The following is a 15,081-nucleotide window of genomic DNA, read 5'->3' on the forward strand; positions in this document are numbered from 1 at the left end:
ATAAGATCCAGTGAGGATCCAGTTTGGCTGGCCAGGTCGATTTGCATTGATTTGTTAGGATAACCAAATTCCAAGTCTCATTTGTATCCTGTTCTGCTTTGATAAAAATGTTATGCTGAGTATTTGAACAGAATTCTTATGCAGAAACTCAAAAGGTGATACATGTTTCTTGACCCAAAATGGTTCCTTCTAGGTTCACTTTTTATCTGGTAATGATGTTGTTCCACCAGTATCTAGGAGAGCCAACATAGCATAGTGGTTTGAGTGTTGGATTATGGGTTTGATTCCCAGCTTGGCCATAAAATCCACTGGGTGATCCTCGGCAAGTCACATGCTCTCAACCTCAGGGAAAGGCAGTGGCAAACCTCCTCTGAACAAATCTTGCCAAGAAAACCCTATGAAAGGTTCGCCTCAGAGATGGCATAGGTCAGAAACTACTTGAAGGCACTCAACAGCAATAACAAATCAGCATCTAATTTTTTTTTCCTCTTCATTTTTACTGGTTCTGTCCATATTATTAAAAGTAAGGATCTCCCAGTGGGAAGATTACTATCACATGTTCTTGACACACACCTCTGCAGCTAGATGTTTTTGGACTGCAGCTTCAGTAGCCATTACTGCCTTTGACAACTAGGAGTGAGGAGACTTGTCGGTCTAGCATCTGAAAGGCCCCAGTTCCCTACTCCTGCTCTATGATGACTTTTTCATATTGTGGAAGCATTTTGCATTATGGTTTTAATTGGGTATCAGCACATATTCACATTTCTAGACTGAATGCTAACATCAACCAGGACCAGCCCTAATATTAGACAGAGTAAGACAGCCATCATTGGTGACAGATGCTAAAGAATAAGAGTGCCAGCTCTCCAAGTATAACTTCTGAAACTTCTGGCAATTTTACAGAGTGGGAATTGTCTCCAAAAGAGTGGTCTGTGTCCCTCAGCCTTTCCTGCACCCTCTTAGCTAAGCCTGGCACAGTCTCATCCTTTGCCTCATGCACCACAATTTCTTGAGCCAGATATTAAGCTTGTAATGGGGAGAGCAGAATCATGCTAATTTTCACTGGCCCCATTTTCCTCCATGCATGATAGGAGTACGGGGAAAAAAGATCCCCAGTTGAAGATCTCACCTTCTAGTACAAAAATTATGCTTTGCTTTTGTAGGCTCCCTATCCAACTTAGAACTCTGGGTTTTAGGGTTCTCACTTGTGCAGAAACCTTAAATGGATAGACCAGACTCTTTGTGGCAAGATTTACCCCTGTCCTGCATGGAGGACAATGAAACCAATGGGAATGTGATGAAAGGGGAATAGCATGGACACCCTTCTTCATGTGATTCTGATATTGGGGTGGATCTGAACTGGGCTGAATCTTGGAGAGACTGAATTCCCTGGTAAACCTAAACTCTTAAACACACTTTTGCTAAGAATATTAATGATTAACAATATCTTTCTTGGTCAGTTTCAAATTCTCATGCATTTTTCACACTCGCCACAGAAACTTGTGCTAAGATCAGCTGTCACTGCATGAATTTGTTAAGCACTAGCTTTTAAGTTCACAAAGCATCATGAATGAAGGTGATTAAAATACACTTATGAAACACTCCTGAATAGGGTGACCAGATATCCTAACCACAAAGGAGGACAGGGCACTGCTGTAATGTAGGACATTCAAGAAAAATGGAGGACATGACCAAATAAAAAACTAAACAAACACTCATATTAAATATAAATTCAGGCTTCTCTGTCGTGCTCAAAATGGAGGACATTTGGGATTCCTCCTGGACAGAAGGTTGAAATGTAGGACATGTCTGGGGAAAGGAGGACATCTGGTCACTCTGCTGCCAAATTCTTTCTGCTCTGCATAGCAAAAGGGATGCCAAACTTTATTTTAAGATAAATGTTCCAGTGGCCTTAATTCCCTCTGAACTATCTCACAGAGAATCATTACACTCTTTGTTTCTGGCTTTCAGTTTTTATTAAAAGGTTGTCATAATTAGCTTACTTGCTAATTAGCTTACTTGCTGTTCACCGCTATGATCTTTGGAATAGCGGTATATAAATAAAACAAATTATTATTATTATTATTATTAGTAGTAGTAGTAGTAGTAGTATAAAAATGGGAAGGGATGTCTGTTTCTGGGAGGAGCAGGTTCTTCTACTGAGTTTAAATTCATGTTACCATAAAAACTGTGAACAAACTGCTGTTCATCCATGCATACCCAACATAATTAGTGGCTCTGTGATCCATATCCTATTAATCCTTGTAGACTGTGGCTTTACCATACACTATTATTTCACTAAACACTAACCTTGTATCATTTGCACACTTATCAGGAAATACCAGTGGGGCTTACTTCTCAGTAAACTGCCACCATGACTTCCAGTTTTAGGGGAAAGGCAGTATATAAATAAAGATAGCAATCATATGAGCCAGCATGGTATAATGGCTTGGACTATGACTATGGCTCTAGAGACCAGGGTTTGAATCTGCGCTCAACCATGTACACACACCGACCTTGCAAGTCATACTCTCTCAGCCTGAGATGAAGGCAATGGCACCTCTTACGAACAAATTTTGCTAAGAAAACCCCATCATACCATCCCCTTAGGGTCACCATAATTTAGAAACCATAATTTAGAAACAACTTGAAGGCACATGGCAACAAAGTAATCTTCTACACCATCACTATCGCCATCAGATGCACGAATTAGTTTCTTTAGTGTGAACCTAAAGCACTGTGAATGGAAAGTATTTAAAAAATGAATTTTTGCCCACATGCTAGTGGAATGCATGTGGATTTGCAGTAAAGTATGAAAAGCATGATGAATAAGAGATACGGCAGATTTAACTTATAAACCCAGCAGTCCCTAGATTCTTGAATACAGTGGACCCTTGTTATACGCTGGGGTTTGGTTCCAAGATCCCCTGTGGATAACAAAATCTGTTTATGCTCAAGTCCCATTAAATATAATGACATAGCAAAATGGTGTCCCTTACAAAAAATGGAAAATCATGGTTTGATATTTGAAATTTATACATTTTTTGAACATTTTCAAACCGTGTATGCTTGAATCCATGTATAAAAAATCCATGTATAAGAACGGCCGACTGTAATTTTCAGCAACAGTTTGCATATATGGAAGAATTTGTGTGGATTTGGGGATCACTTGTTGCATGCAACACTTTTGCTTACGTGAAAAATTGCCTTTCCACTGCTAGTGGAAGGGTATCTTTGGCCTCACTTTAACTGATGCCTTAAGATTAGCGGTGTCACTTCTAGGTACAGTATTAACTCTTATATATAAAAAGGAACCATCCCCTTCTCTGATTAGAATGGCAAAAGACAAGAGCTTAGTCTATCCTGGGAGAACCTAAAAGAAGCATTGAGTCCCTCTACTCTCTTTGCTGCGGCAACATTTCTGGACTTTTTGAATACCTGGGCAGGAAAATAGCAGCCAGCAGCACTGCCTCTTTGGTGACTCCCCTCAAAGGAGCACCAAGAGAGTAGAGGGGGTCAGTGCTTCTTTTAGGTTCTCCCAGGGTGGGCTGAGCTCTTGCCCTTTGCCACTACTCAAAGAAAGAGATGGTTCCTTTAAAAAAGAGAGAGTACTGAACTCTTGACTTTACATCCTTTCTGGCATATGTGCCTTTTCTTAGCCCTGCCCAAGCCTGGTTGCCTCCCCCTCCCCCACACACATTACACAACCCCCATTTGCCCCATCCTCAAGCCTTTAGGGTGAGCACAGTTGTGCCTGCTTGAATTTTGTACTGTGGCATTACTTTCCTTTGCTTTGATCTTTACATTCTTTGTTACATGCCCCTAAGTTTTATCCTCAACTTATTCATGGGTTAGATCAAAAGCCATAATTTTGGTTCCCAAACCTGTCCTCAACTTCTATATGGTTATCATGTTGCTCCATAAAGGGAAGGTTTTCATAGGACATTAAACTAGCATTTAGTGTTACAGACATACGCAGAATGGAACACATGCACTCTCCTATTCCTGTGTGGCAGCAGGAGGAATAGAACATGTTTTACTTTAGTAGATTTCCTGGCTTTTTGTGTGAAAACCAGGAGTTGCGGTTTAAAATAAACTCAGGATCATTGCTAAACAAACCACCCCCAGTCCTGAGGTGCTTAACAGTTTCTTTTTAACTAAAATTCCTGATTCATATATACCAATTGTGACTGTGCTACAACACAAGGAGGCAGAGGATTGTGTTGAAGTGTGGTAAATTGCTCAAACTTCCTTTTGCTTGTGCACATATCACTAAAGTATGTATGCTGCCACTGTGTTTAATCTTTGCAAGTGCAATCAAATTTCTTTTCAGATGTTTTTTTCAAAACAACAAATTTGGCTTCAGTTCCATGCTATGTGTATGCGTGTGTGTACACACACACACACACACACACACACACACTTGAAATTCTGGGTAATTCTTGATGCTTCTGATGAAGTGGGTTACAGTATAATTCAGGAATGCCCACACTGAATTTCTAAGGTGCTACAAGACTTTTCATTGTACTGCCACAGACTAACAAACTCCCCTTCAGAAGCTATACCCAGCCATTTTTGTTCTGCTGTGAATACACAGAATGTTAGGGAAGAGACAGGAGACTGGATTACATCCTCTGTTGTCTAGCTGTTTTCCATTCTAAAGTTTAACCTAATGCTTTGTTTTGAGCAGGAAATGTTTGATGTTATTCTGGATGAAAATCAACTTGAAGATGCTTGTGAACACTTGGCAGAATACCTTGAGGCTTACTGGCGTGCCACACACACTACCAGTAGCACACCCATGACACCTTTGCTTGGACGAAACCTAGGCTCCACTGCACTATCCCCTTACCCTACTGCAATCTCTGGATTACAGGTATGGCTCCAAAGTTTTGACACTGATGCAGCTCAGATCTATGATATAGATAAAAGAAATGTCTGTCTCTGTTGCTCTCTCACTGTCTCTTTTTCTCCCTCCCATGTAAACACCGGATCCAGCGCACGTACACAAATCTGTATGCCTAACAGCTGTCCCATTTTCTTTTACGCCTGAAGCCATTTTCCTTAGTTAATATAAGGCATTCCTGCATATTGAACAGTATGGGAATTCCCCATATACTTACTCCATTAAACCCCATACAGCTTTTTGCTAGTGTTTGTCTGCAGGATACCTGTTGGAAAATATTAGTGACTAAGTGACTAAATATTTGCTTTAGTAGCAAATGTCAGGGAGGGGAAGGAACCCAGAACGGTTACAATTGGTTCAAAACTGAATGTTCAATCATATGCGTGTCCATCAGAAGTTAGTCTCACTGAGTTTATGACATTCATTCCCATGTAATTGAAGGATTGATGTCTCAACACTTAAGTACACTTTCTGCTTGCGTATGCAAGCTGTTTCCATTGAAAAGTACAGTGTTTAAGAAATATGGAAAATCCATGTGTTGATTAATCTAGGATGACTCATTCCTCATGATGCTGCAGCTAACAAATAATGTACACACATGTAAGAACCCACTTTAGTCATCTGGAAAATGAAACGTAGCCAGTTCAGTGGATCTTAATTTTCTGAGTGGTTTTAGTATGATACACTTAAAATATCGATCATATTGTGCATAGATTGAGGAAGTAGCCACAATCACATCTTCATAGATCTTCCACATACTGACCAGTTCACAAGGGTTATATTATTGTGCTAATTCATCTTTACCTCCAGTTTGCTTCATTTGTCCCCAGATTAAGACTTTGACAAAATTCCTTCATCTGTTTTGATTTTTTAAAATGATGAATAAATTATTATTCCCTTTATAAAAAGATTCTGACCATTTTTTTCCACAGGGATAGCTCAAAAACGGCTGGCCTTTGAAACTTCAAACGTGGCATGTAAATAGTCCTTAATAAGAAGTACGTGTTTTATTAAGTTTGGGGGAAAATGTCTTTTTCAGTACGAGTTCTGTATGTCTGTAAGTGCAAGATCAAGAGTGCACAGAGGCCAATTTCACTAAAAATCTTGGCACATTTGTGTGATGTTTGACATGTGTACACTTTCCACTGTATGTCAGCTGTAATCAAGCAAATTCGTAACATGCCCAGAAACCTAAATGCTATTGAAAAGAAATATATATATATATGGGAGGTCACCTTTTTCCTTAATACTCTTATTCACGATTAAAGTGCTCTCTTGCTTTTTCTTCACTGCATGTATGCAGAAGTGAGTATTTACATTTCAAATGTATGTTTGATTTTGTTAGGCCAGCTTTGTCACATGGTATTGTTTTGGCTTAGTGACTGGTTGACTGTGCAAGCAACCATTTTGAGTTCTGTGGGCACATTCTTGTTTATATGTGAAAATGTTCATGTCGCAGCTTGCTTTTGTTAGCAAACTCCTTCTCTTGATCTTTAACCCAATGCAAAACTGAAAAGATGGGGGCAGAACAAATTCATTTAGACAAGTTTATATATATAAATGGAATTGCCCTCCTCATATTTCCATCATGGCTAATCTTTTGTCACAAATGATGAAAATTAGGCTTTCTCTGGCTCACAAAGGTTGTTTTCATGCAGCTTGATGAGAACTCAAGCTAAGAAGTTTCAAACTTTGACCTTGTAGAGTGACCACTCATTGAATCCTGTTTTGACAGTATTACTAGTAAGACACATAGATAAAGGCCTCACTTCAAAAATTTAAGATCCCACTCCGTTTCAGACATCTGAGCTGACACTCTGGGTCTCATCTGAAGGGCTCAGAAATAATTAATAGAATAGATTGCTCAGGCTAATTATCTCTTCAGTGAAAGAAGATTCAGTACTGTAATGCTTTCTGTTCCTATGTATCAAATTCCCTTAAAGGAACAATTTGTAACTTGCTCACAGATTTTGCAGGTTACTTCATCTAATATACAACTACAATTTTGACACCTTCAGTGTAAACGTCAAAACTATCCTGCCTGTCAAATGAGCATAATCGTGTACATTTAAGTGCCCCCTGGTTTGACCCTATTGTTTGAAGTTATTCTTTAACAGCAATTTCTTATATAACTAGATATTTCTGAATATGATAGGAGAAAAACAATTAGAATTGTCAGCAATAGAATATTTTAAGAGCCCCATTTTCAGGAGGTCTTATTCTGAACCCCTGAACTAACTAAATGTTCAACTAGGCAATGTATCCTAAATCTTCTGCTGCCACAAATTTTTAAATAATGTAACATGAAAAGGCATCACATTTTATTGTTTTCTCAAATCACGTTTGAAACCAGACTGTGTGCCCAAGTATAATGGCCGGAATCCTCTATCACAGTCTGTGTTACATACCTTTATGTATACTTAGCTATGTGACAGAGATACTAAGAAAGCCTGTTAGTGAATTGTGAAGATGCGTAACACAACACTAACCAGAGTGCCCCTGCACATTGCACTGGCTAGCTGGTGTCCCAATACACAATGAAATCAATGCATATTTGGACCAATGTGCTTTGGTCCTGTTGTGCATTGGTCCCAATGTGCACTGGTCACTTTGCCAGCTCCACTACATAGTAATGTAAAAGCAGCCGCTGACTGGATACAGATGTTACAAAACTGGCCAATTCTGATTCCCACAGACCTAAGTCCACTTACAAAGCCATAAGTCCCCGAAGGAATTCTAGCCAGCAAATAGCAATCAAATGTTTTTTTTAAATGAATCACAGAAACTAATGGATTCTGAAGACCCTCAGAACAAGATCACAACTAATTCAAAAGGAGTGAAATGAAATTGTTTTCCTCCCCGTCCTTTTAATGCTTGAATTATTTGCTATTTTTAGAGCCAACGTATGAGGCATAGCAACCATTCTACTGAGAACTCTCCAATTGAACGACGAAGTTTAATGACCTCTGATGAAAACTACCACAATGAAAGGGCTCGGAAGAGCAGGAACCGCTTGTCTTCCAGTTCCCAACACAGCCGAGACCACTACCCACTTGTGGAAGAAGAGTACTCTGATTCATACCAGGACTCATACAAGCCCCATAGAAACCGAGGGTCCCCTGGAGGATATAGCCATGATTCCCGACATAGGCTTTGAATACAAGAACCTGGGGAGGGGGGAAATGGTACTCATTAGTTGCCAACTTGTCATAACATAGCTAGGCCAAACTAATCATCTTGATTTGGCAGGTGTAGCATGGTGTTACTGTGCTTACAGGCTGCTGCCATTCAGTGCTACAAAAGGGGCAAAACATATAGCTCATACCCTTTATGTTTAGGAAGAAATGAGTTTGCCCAGTCATGTAGGTGTGTTTTCTTTCCAGTGTAGAGTTTAATTTTCAAACAGTATCTTTTCTCTGCATTAGACATTATTAGACACATTGATTTGTAACTTAGGATGCCTGTCGAGGTGCATATAAAATAATTTCCTACACTGGAAATTCCAAATGACCAGTTCCAGTTGGAACCAATTTATAAACCAATTCCTGTTGGAATTTGGGTGAAATTGACTGGAAAGTCAACCTGAGAGCATGTTGCAGTCAGTTAAAAAAATTAAAATGAAGAATAAGAAAATTACAGAATCATTATAAGCAAAAAATAAAATAAAAGCTAGAGTATTTGTTTACTGGAAGGTGAATTTATATATAGATATAGATATGGTTAAAATAAATAATTTTAATGTATTTATTTCAAACTAACCAAATGTAAGCTGTCAGTAGTGCCAAAAATGAATGAATGGAACAGTTGGAACACTTTCCAGTTTAAATACCAACGAGGGATTGTTGTTTTCCCCCCAGCATATATGTTGCAGCAAAATTGTATTGTGTTAACAGTTTGTGCATTTGCTAATGAAAACATAAAGCAACTTGAAAGAATCTAGGAGCAGAGACAGACCTGATACCTTAAAGTATGGTGGAAGTGAACTCAGCTTTTCTTCCCTGAAAACATGTGAAGAGGGCAAATGGGATCATACCTGCTAACTCTGCTCCCCAACTTTCATTTGTTCAGCAGAAGATGAATGGGCAACTGGGTTCCCCTCACTCCAGAGGTTGTTGGCTTGCAACTCCCAACATCTCCCAGCACAGGTTGCACAGGCTGATAGGAGCTGCAGTTTCTAAACTCCTGGAGAGCCAGAGTTGCCTATCCCTGCTGCATGTGCATACAACTTTGTGCATGAATGTTCTCTGGATTCCAGATCCCTGATTTGCATGTACACTTGTACATGAGTAGAGCCCTTCTTATACTTTCTCACAGATATGCAGGAGCTGGAGTATAGGAGCAGCCTATAAACCTTTTTAGCCTCCATCCAGTTGTGAATGGGTTTTGAAGACCCTCGTTCATGGCTTTTGCCTTAGCTGGAAGATTCTACTTCAAATAGATTGACAAATGTTTGTGACTCAGATTGTTCTGTCTTTGACTAACAATGCTGTGCATTATGAGTAATCCATACCAGGTGCCACCTTCATGCTTATCTTAAGGTTCTAGCTTGTCAAAAGGGCAATTGATCTTGTACACATTACAGAGAAGTTCAAAACAAAAAGTAGAGAAAGAGAGATGTGTTCATACTAGGGCTTCAACCTGTGCATTAATATCTCCAGAAATTATGTATTGTATAATCATCACTCTGACCAAAGAGTTAAGAAATTATTACACCGTAATTTCTCAAAAGACATTGGCAGCACAAATGTGCAGAAGAAGAAAAAAAAGCACTGCTTGGAGGCCTTGGCAGGGAGATATTATGGCCAGCTGAGGCACAACAAGAAAGGTGTTTTAACAAGGATGCCCTCCCAAGTGTGAGTGCTCGCTCTTCCATGCAGTTTCCGCAGCATGATAAACCATTCTATTGTGCTATAAAATAAGTATTTTTTTTCCTAGTCTGAATGCATTGCCACTCACATGATAGCAGAAATATTTAATGCATTCCATCCAAAGCGGTATGCCTAAGGGACATGTGTTATGGTTTGCTGCTCTGATCTAGATGCATATGGAGGGATGTCCTACTTGTGTGAGGAATGTCCCTTTTTCTGTGTATGAACACAGGTGCTTTCTCCACAGATGTGAATGAGGAAACCTGCCCTCAATAAAATGGAGAGGGAAAAAAAAGAAACCCGCCCAGGGCAGGATCTCCCTAGCTGCACCCATCTGAGCACACTTCAGAGCTACTTGGCTGGCAAAGGATTGTCAATCTATGAGTGTCTGAACAACATAGAATCACATTGCATGCTTTCATATTTTTAATTAGGCAAGGATAATGTTCCCAGATACTTTTTTTTAACAATTAAAAAAATAACAGTTGGAAAAAGCAGTAATGATTTTGCGAAACCTTTAGGGCTTTTCCAGGCAATTTAAAGAAAGGATTTTATTTTGAACATTGTACTGGTGAAAACCTCAGTGTAATTCAAGTAATCCTATTTCCATCCCAGGGGCGTTGCTTGAAGAGATAATTGTTCAACCCCCCCCCCCCCCCGCACACACACACACACACACACAGCTCTTTTTTTCTTTTTTAAGAAAAAGAGATGTTTACTGTAGTGCTGAAGAGGTCTGTGAAGAAACGGGCATTGCTGCAGGAAAAAAAATACAATATACTCACTCATAGTAAGAAGGGCTGTATCAACAAATTTGTCAAAACTGGGCAACTTTATCTTAGTACAAAGTTATTTTTGTTGGACTAAACTGAAATCATTTCTTTCTCAGTAGAGATAGTGCTTCAGGGGTAACTAAATAAATAATGTACATGCTGGATATTATGTTTTAACATTTCTGAATGGAATGTTTTAAATTCTTCCTTCTAAAGATGGGAGACTTGGTGTATATACTGGATGACGGGAGACTTGGCATATATACTGGAAGACCTGAAATTTGGCTCAAACACATGGCTAGACATACTGATTAGTGGAAAAGTATGAAAGGGACAAATTTTTACAACTCTCCTGATCAATAGGGGGAACTAGACGTGCATTTCCAAATCTTAAATGGACTTCCAGGCATCAAAAACCCAATGTAGTCCAAGTTGCTAGGGGATTGTCCACACAGGCCAAATAAAACATCCTCCTTCCCCAGTGAGCAGTCTGGATGATGCAAGGGCCAGTCCCCAGTTCTGGTGTGAACTGTCTGGACGGTGTCTGGACAGTCAGTACCAAATTGGAGGTGTGCCCCTTCTCCCTTTAAAACTTTTTCTTATAAAAGAAAACCCATAAAACTCAACTTTTGCTCTGGATCTTCCTAGAAGATCCAGAGCCCTCCATTGTGATGCTAGGATGCTATTTACAGCACTGTTTACAATGTGTCCCGCTGTGCTGTCTAGCAGTGCTGGCCAGCACACTGGGATGCATGTGCAGACAGCTTCCCAGTATTGCAATGGAGTGCCCAAGGTAATGGGGACATCGGGGCAGGACATTTGGGGCCAGAATACTCCAAGTTGTTCCTGGAGTATTCTGGCCCATGGAGCAACCATTTCTTCAATAACGGGAACTTCCATTATGAAGAAATGGCTGCTCCGTGAACGCTTTATTGACGCTTTACTTGGGTTGACTAAAAGCTTATTTACTGTATATACTCCTGTATAAGTCTAGAAATGTTAGTCAAAAAAATTGACCGAAAAAACCTGAGTTGACTTATCCATGGTTTAATGTAAGCACACTCATCCCTCCACATTCGCTGGGGTTAAGGGCACAGGACCTCCATGAACTGGGAAAACGATAAATAACAAAAACACTATGGGGATTATCACACCCGAGCTTACCGTGGTAAAATGCTCCAGAAGCACGAACGTGTGATAGCCGGTTGCATTTCTGAAGCGTCCCCTCTCCTCTCCAGTCAGTAAAGCGTTCGCGGAGCAGCCATTTCTTCATAATGGAAGTTCCCCTTATTGAAGAAATGGCTGCTTCATGAACGCTTTGCTGACGGGAGAGGAGAGGGGAGGGGATGCTTCAGTGATGCTTCAGAAGCACGACTGGCTATCATATCTTTGTGCTTCTGGGATGTTTTACCAGCGTTTTAACCACAGTAGGCCTCCCTATGATAATCCCCTATGTTTTTACCTGAGAGAACACCTCTTGAGGGATCTCTAGATCCTCCAGTGCAACTCTGGTCAACATCTGCCAGACACTGACCACAGAATTGCACTGGAGGAGCTACAAATGCCTACTGGAGTGTTCTCTCTAGGAATCTCTACATTCTTCAGTGTGAGTTTTGGTTAAGGTTGACCATAAGAGTTGTGCTGGGGGGACCTAGATATTCCTAGACAGAACATTAATAAAATCCATGAATAATCAAATCTACAAAAGTCAAAGCTGCAAATGTGGAGGGATGAGTGTACTGTATTTTAACTTTTTTTAAAGGACCCTGGTGAAAGGCAAGAGTTCTATGTGTTCTGGAAGCACTAACCCCACTATACTCTCTCATCCATCCAGCCTTTAGTGTGAGCACAAACAGTTATGCCTGCTGGAATTTTCTAAGCTCTTTGACATTGTTTTCCTTTGCTTCAGCCTTTAGATCCTTTGCTACATGCCCTTAAGTTTTACCCTTGACCTATCCATGGATCATATCAAAATCCATAATTTTGGCCCCAAAACCTGCCCTTAACTTATACATGAGGTTGACTTACAGTTGAGTATATACAGTATACTTAATCATAAAAAGTTATGTCATGATGTTCAGTTTAGCAGAGCACTCCATTTTATCATAGAGTAAGCCAGACCTGTAGTGTATCCATACTGTACAGTTTGATATTGCTTTAACTGTCATTGGTCTTTCTTACAGCTTTCTGGTGCCAATAATCATTTCAGTGACTTACAGCAGAAGCTCCCTAGCAAAGAGAATTCTAAGTAACTCACCATACTACAAGGATTCCATAGGCATTAAAGTAATATTAGTGACAGTTAAAGTGGTATCAAGCCACTGTGCATGTGTTGTGTTGTGGGTTTGGGGATTTGACCAAGGGAACACTTTTATGCATCAGGAAGTAAAATTAATACAAACACAAAATACTTTCCTAATGCTAGCTTCATTTTTGTTCATGCATAATATTTAAAGGATGTTTGGGCCTGACTTACATATGCATTAGGCTTTTAAATTTATTAGCATTGTTCCATATGAGTTAGACATCTGAAATTCAAAGCACACATCATCCAAGTCACCCTGTGTAAAAACAGAAGTCTGAAAACAGCACATTGCAATATCTGGCCATTACTCTCAGGACATGAACCGAACCTCATAACCTCATAATGGAGGGCAGTACTTCTGCACAAACGCACACCTGGGGAACAAAGTTGGCTGCCAAGTTTCATTACTCTTAATGCATTCACAGCAGTTTTAGGAATGGGGCTAGGAGTGGATTTTCAATAGCAGCCAGAAACAAGACGAGAAGGATTGGAGTACATTTTAAACTGTTTCAACTTAGTCCAGGAAACCTGATTCTGAACAGATTAGGTTTTAACTCCTCTTTCCTCATTGAAATAAGGTTTGCTCACATTATCTACTTGTTAAGAGAAATTTAAGTTGCATCTAGGCAGTAAACCCACTGAACACAATGGTAAATATTTCTGAATAAGCATGCAAATAAGTACCTTGAGCTCAGAGCATCTAAAATGGGGATGGGAATCAATCAATAAATAATAAAATAAAATTTTTATTTTTATACCGCACCTTCCAAAGATCAGGGCGGTTTACAGTAGGATGTTGCCCTCCAGATGTTGTGGGATTGCAGTTCCTATCGTTCCTTGTCTTTGGCTGCTGGCTGAGGCTGCAGGGACTTGGATTCATCCCTTGTTTTAAAATAAACTATACAATTAATTTTTTTATGATCTTGGAAATTATGTGGATTTGGAAAAGGGGAAAGTTTCCCATCACCATTGACATGATATGATGAAATACAACAGAAGCTTTGTCATGCCATAATATTCTACACTGCATTCACTACTGTAATTGATGTAACTGGTCAAAAAAATCTCATTTTCCTCTACAACAAAATAACAGCTGTCAAGGTACTGGGGAAATGAGCTATGTTTACAATGGAAATGTTTTGTTAAGAAAGAGTGTCTGGATTCCCTGCAACAAATGAGTAGCCATGCATTTACAGCATTAAAAGAAAAGATTATCTGGAGAAGCCCTTTGGGAAATACATGTTTACTGATGGTGTCTCTGTTGTCTTCTGGAAATAAGCATAGATTTGTATGGGCCTAACCTGTAGGAAAACAAAAGTTTTCCTCATCAAACGATCCTCTTCAACAGGCCTGCTGCTAACCCTAGGATTTGTGCCTGTAATGTTTACTATGAAATTATGGAACTGGTGATTTCAATACTTTGCATATTTTGCTGCCTTATATCTAATGAATGCTTCCCCCTGCCCTTTACATCTTTTAAAATATTTATTTTTAAATGGCACTTTTCTTGCAATCTGACTTATGTCTTACATTAGCATGCCTTCTATCCAGTATGCATAAATTAAAGTTGTTGCTTTAAGAATTTATCATTGTAGACTATAGTCTGACCTTTTTAAACATGACTCTTTGCATCGGCACTTTCAAACTACCCCAGTCCTAACAAGTAGAAAAACAGCATTTTCAAGAATAATCATCTGTGGACAATTGTATATCAGCTTAATAAACAAAGATATGTATTACACTTTTGCCTGTACACACAGCACCTTCTCCTCCATTTGTGGTGTTCAGCAATTAAACCCACAAGTCTCCAATTAACTTAAGTTTTCCATTTCATTCAAAATGGGAAACTATTATAACCAGGCCTTAAACCAGATTCATATAAGGATAGAAGGTTTGTGCATATCTCAGCTTATTAAGCCAGTTGTGATTATCTGGACTGGACCCTTTCTGTTTTCATTCAGTCATATTCTTGTCATGTTTGCTGGACTGAACAGACCAACTTCTTATCCTGGCTATTTGCCATAATAAATTAATTGAATTGAAAACAGCCCAACTTCTGCATTTCAGCTCTGTTCATCAGCTTTTAACTCAGGGGTATTCTTGTATGATATTTGTGCAATTTAAGTATGGAAGACATTTTGTGAGTTTTAGTTGTGAGATTGTTTCTTAGACAGTCTCACTTCAGGACTGACCCATTATCTGTTCCATCTTGCACAAAGGGAAGTACCC

The 15,081-nt window shown here is 39.4% G+C and overlaps 1 protein-coding gene across 3 annotated transcripts in view; it reads left to right on the forward strand.

Moving 5' to 3' along the window:
• Window positions 1-14,897, forward strand: part of CACNB4 (calcium voltage-gated channel auxiliary subunit beta 4) — a 201,599-nt gene extending 186,702 nt beyond the window's left edge. For 2 of the 3 annotated variants that reach the window (XM_089520026.1, XM_089520027.1), the window contains 2 exons: window positions 4,691-4,876; window positions 7,803-14,897. In XM_089520026.1, the coding sequence (XP_089376152.1) occupies window positions 4,691-4,876; window positions 7,803-8,063 (447 nt within the window). In that variant the 3' untranslated portion in view covers window positions 8,064-14,897. Of the gene's footprint in view, window positions 1-4,690; window positions 4,877-5,838; window positions 5,905-7,802 lie in introns of all 3 variants that reach the window. The other variant, XR_016280870.1, reaches the window with a different exon arrangement.
• The last annotated feature ends 184 nt before the right edge of the window (window positions 14,898-15,081 follow it).

Source organism: Sceloporus occidentalis, unplaced genomic scaffold (genome assembly GCF_023333645.1).
Source record: "Sceloporus occidentalis isolate IW3139 unplaced genomic scaffold, rSceOcc1.0.p SCAF_4, whole genome shotgun sequence".
In the NCBI taxonomy this organism is placed as follows: domain Eukaryota; kingdom Metazoa; phylum Chordata; class Lepidosauria; order Squamata; family Phrynosomatidae; genus Sceloporus; species Sceloporus occidentalis.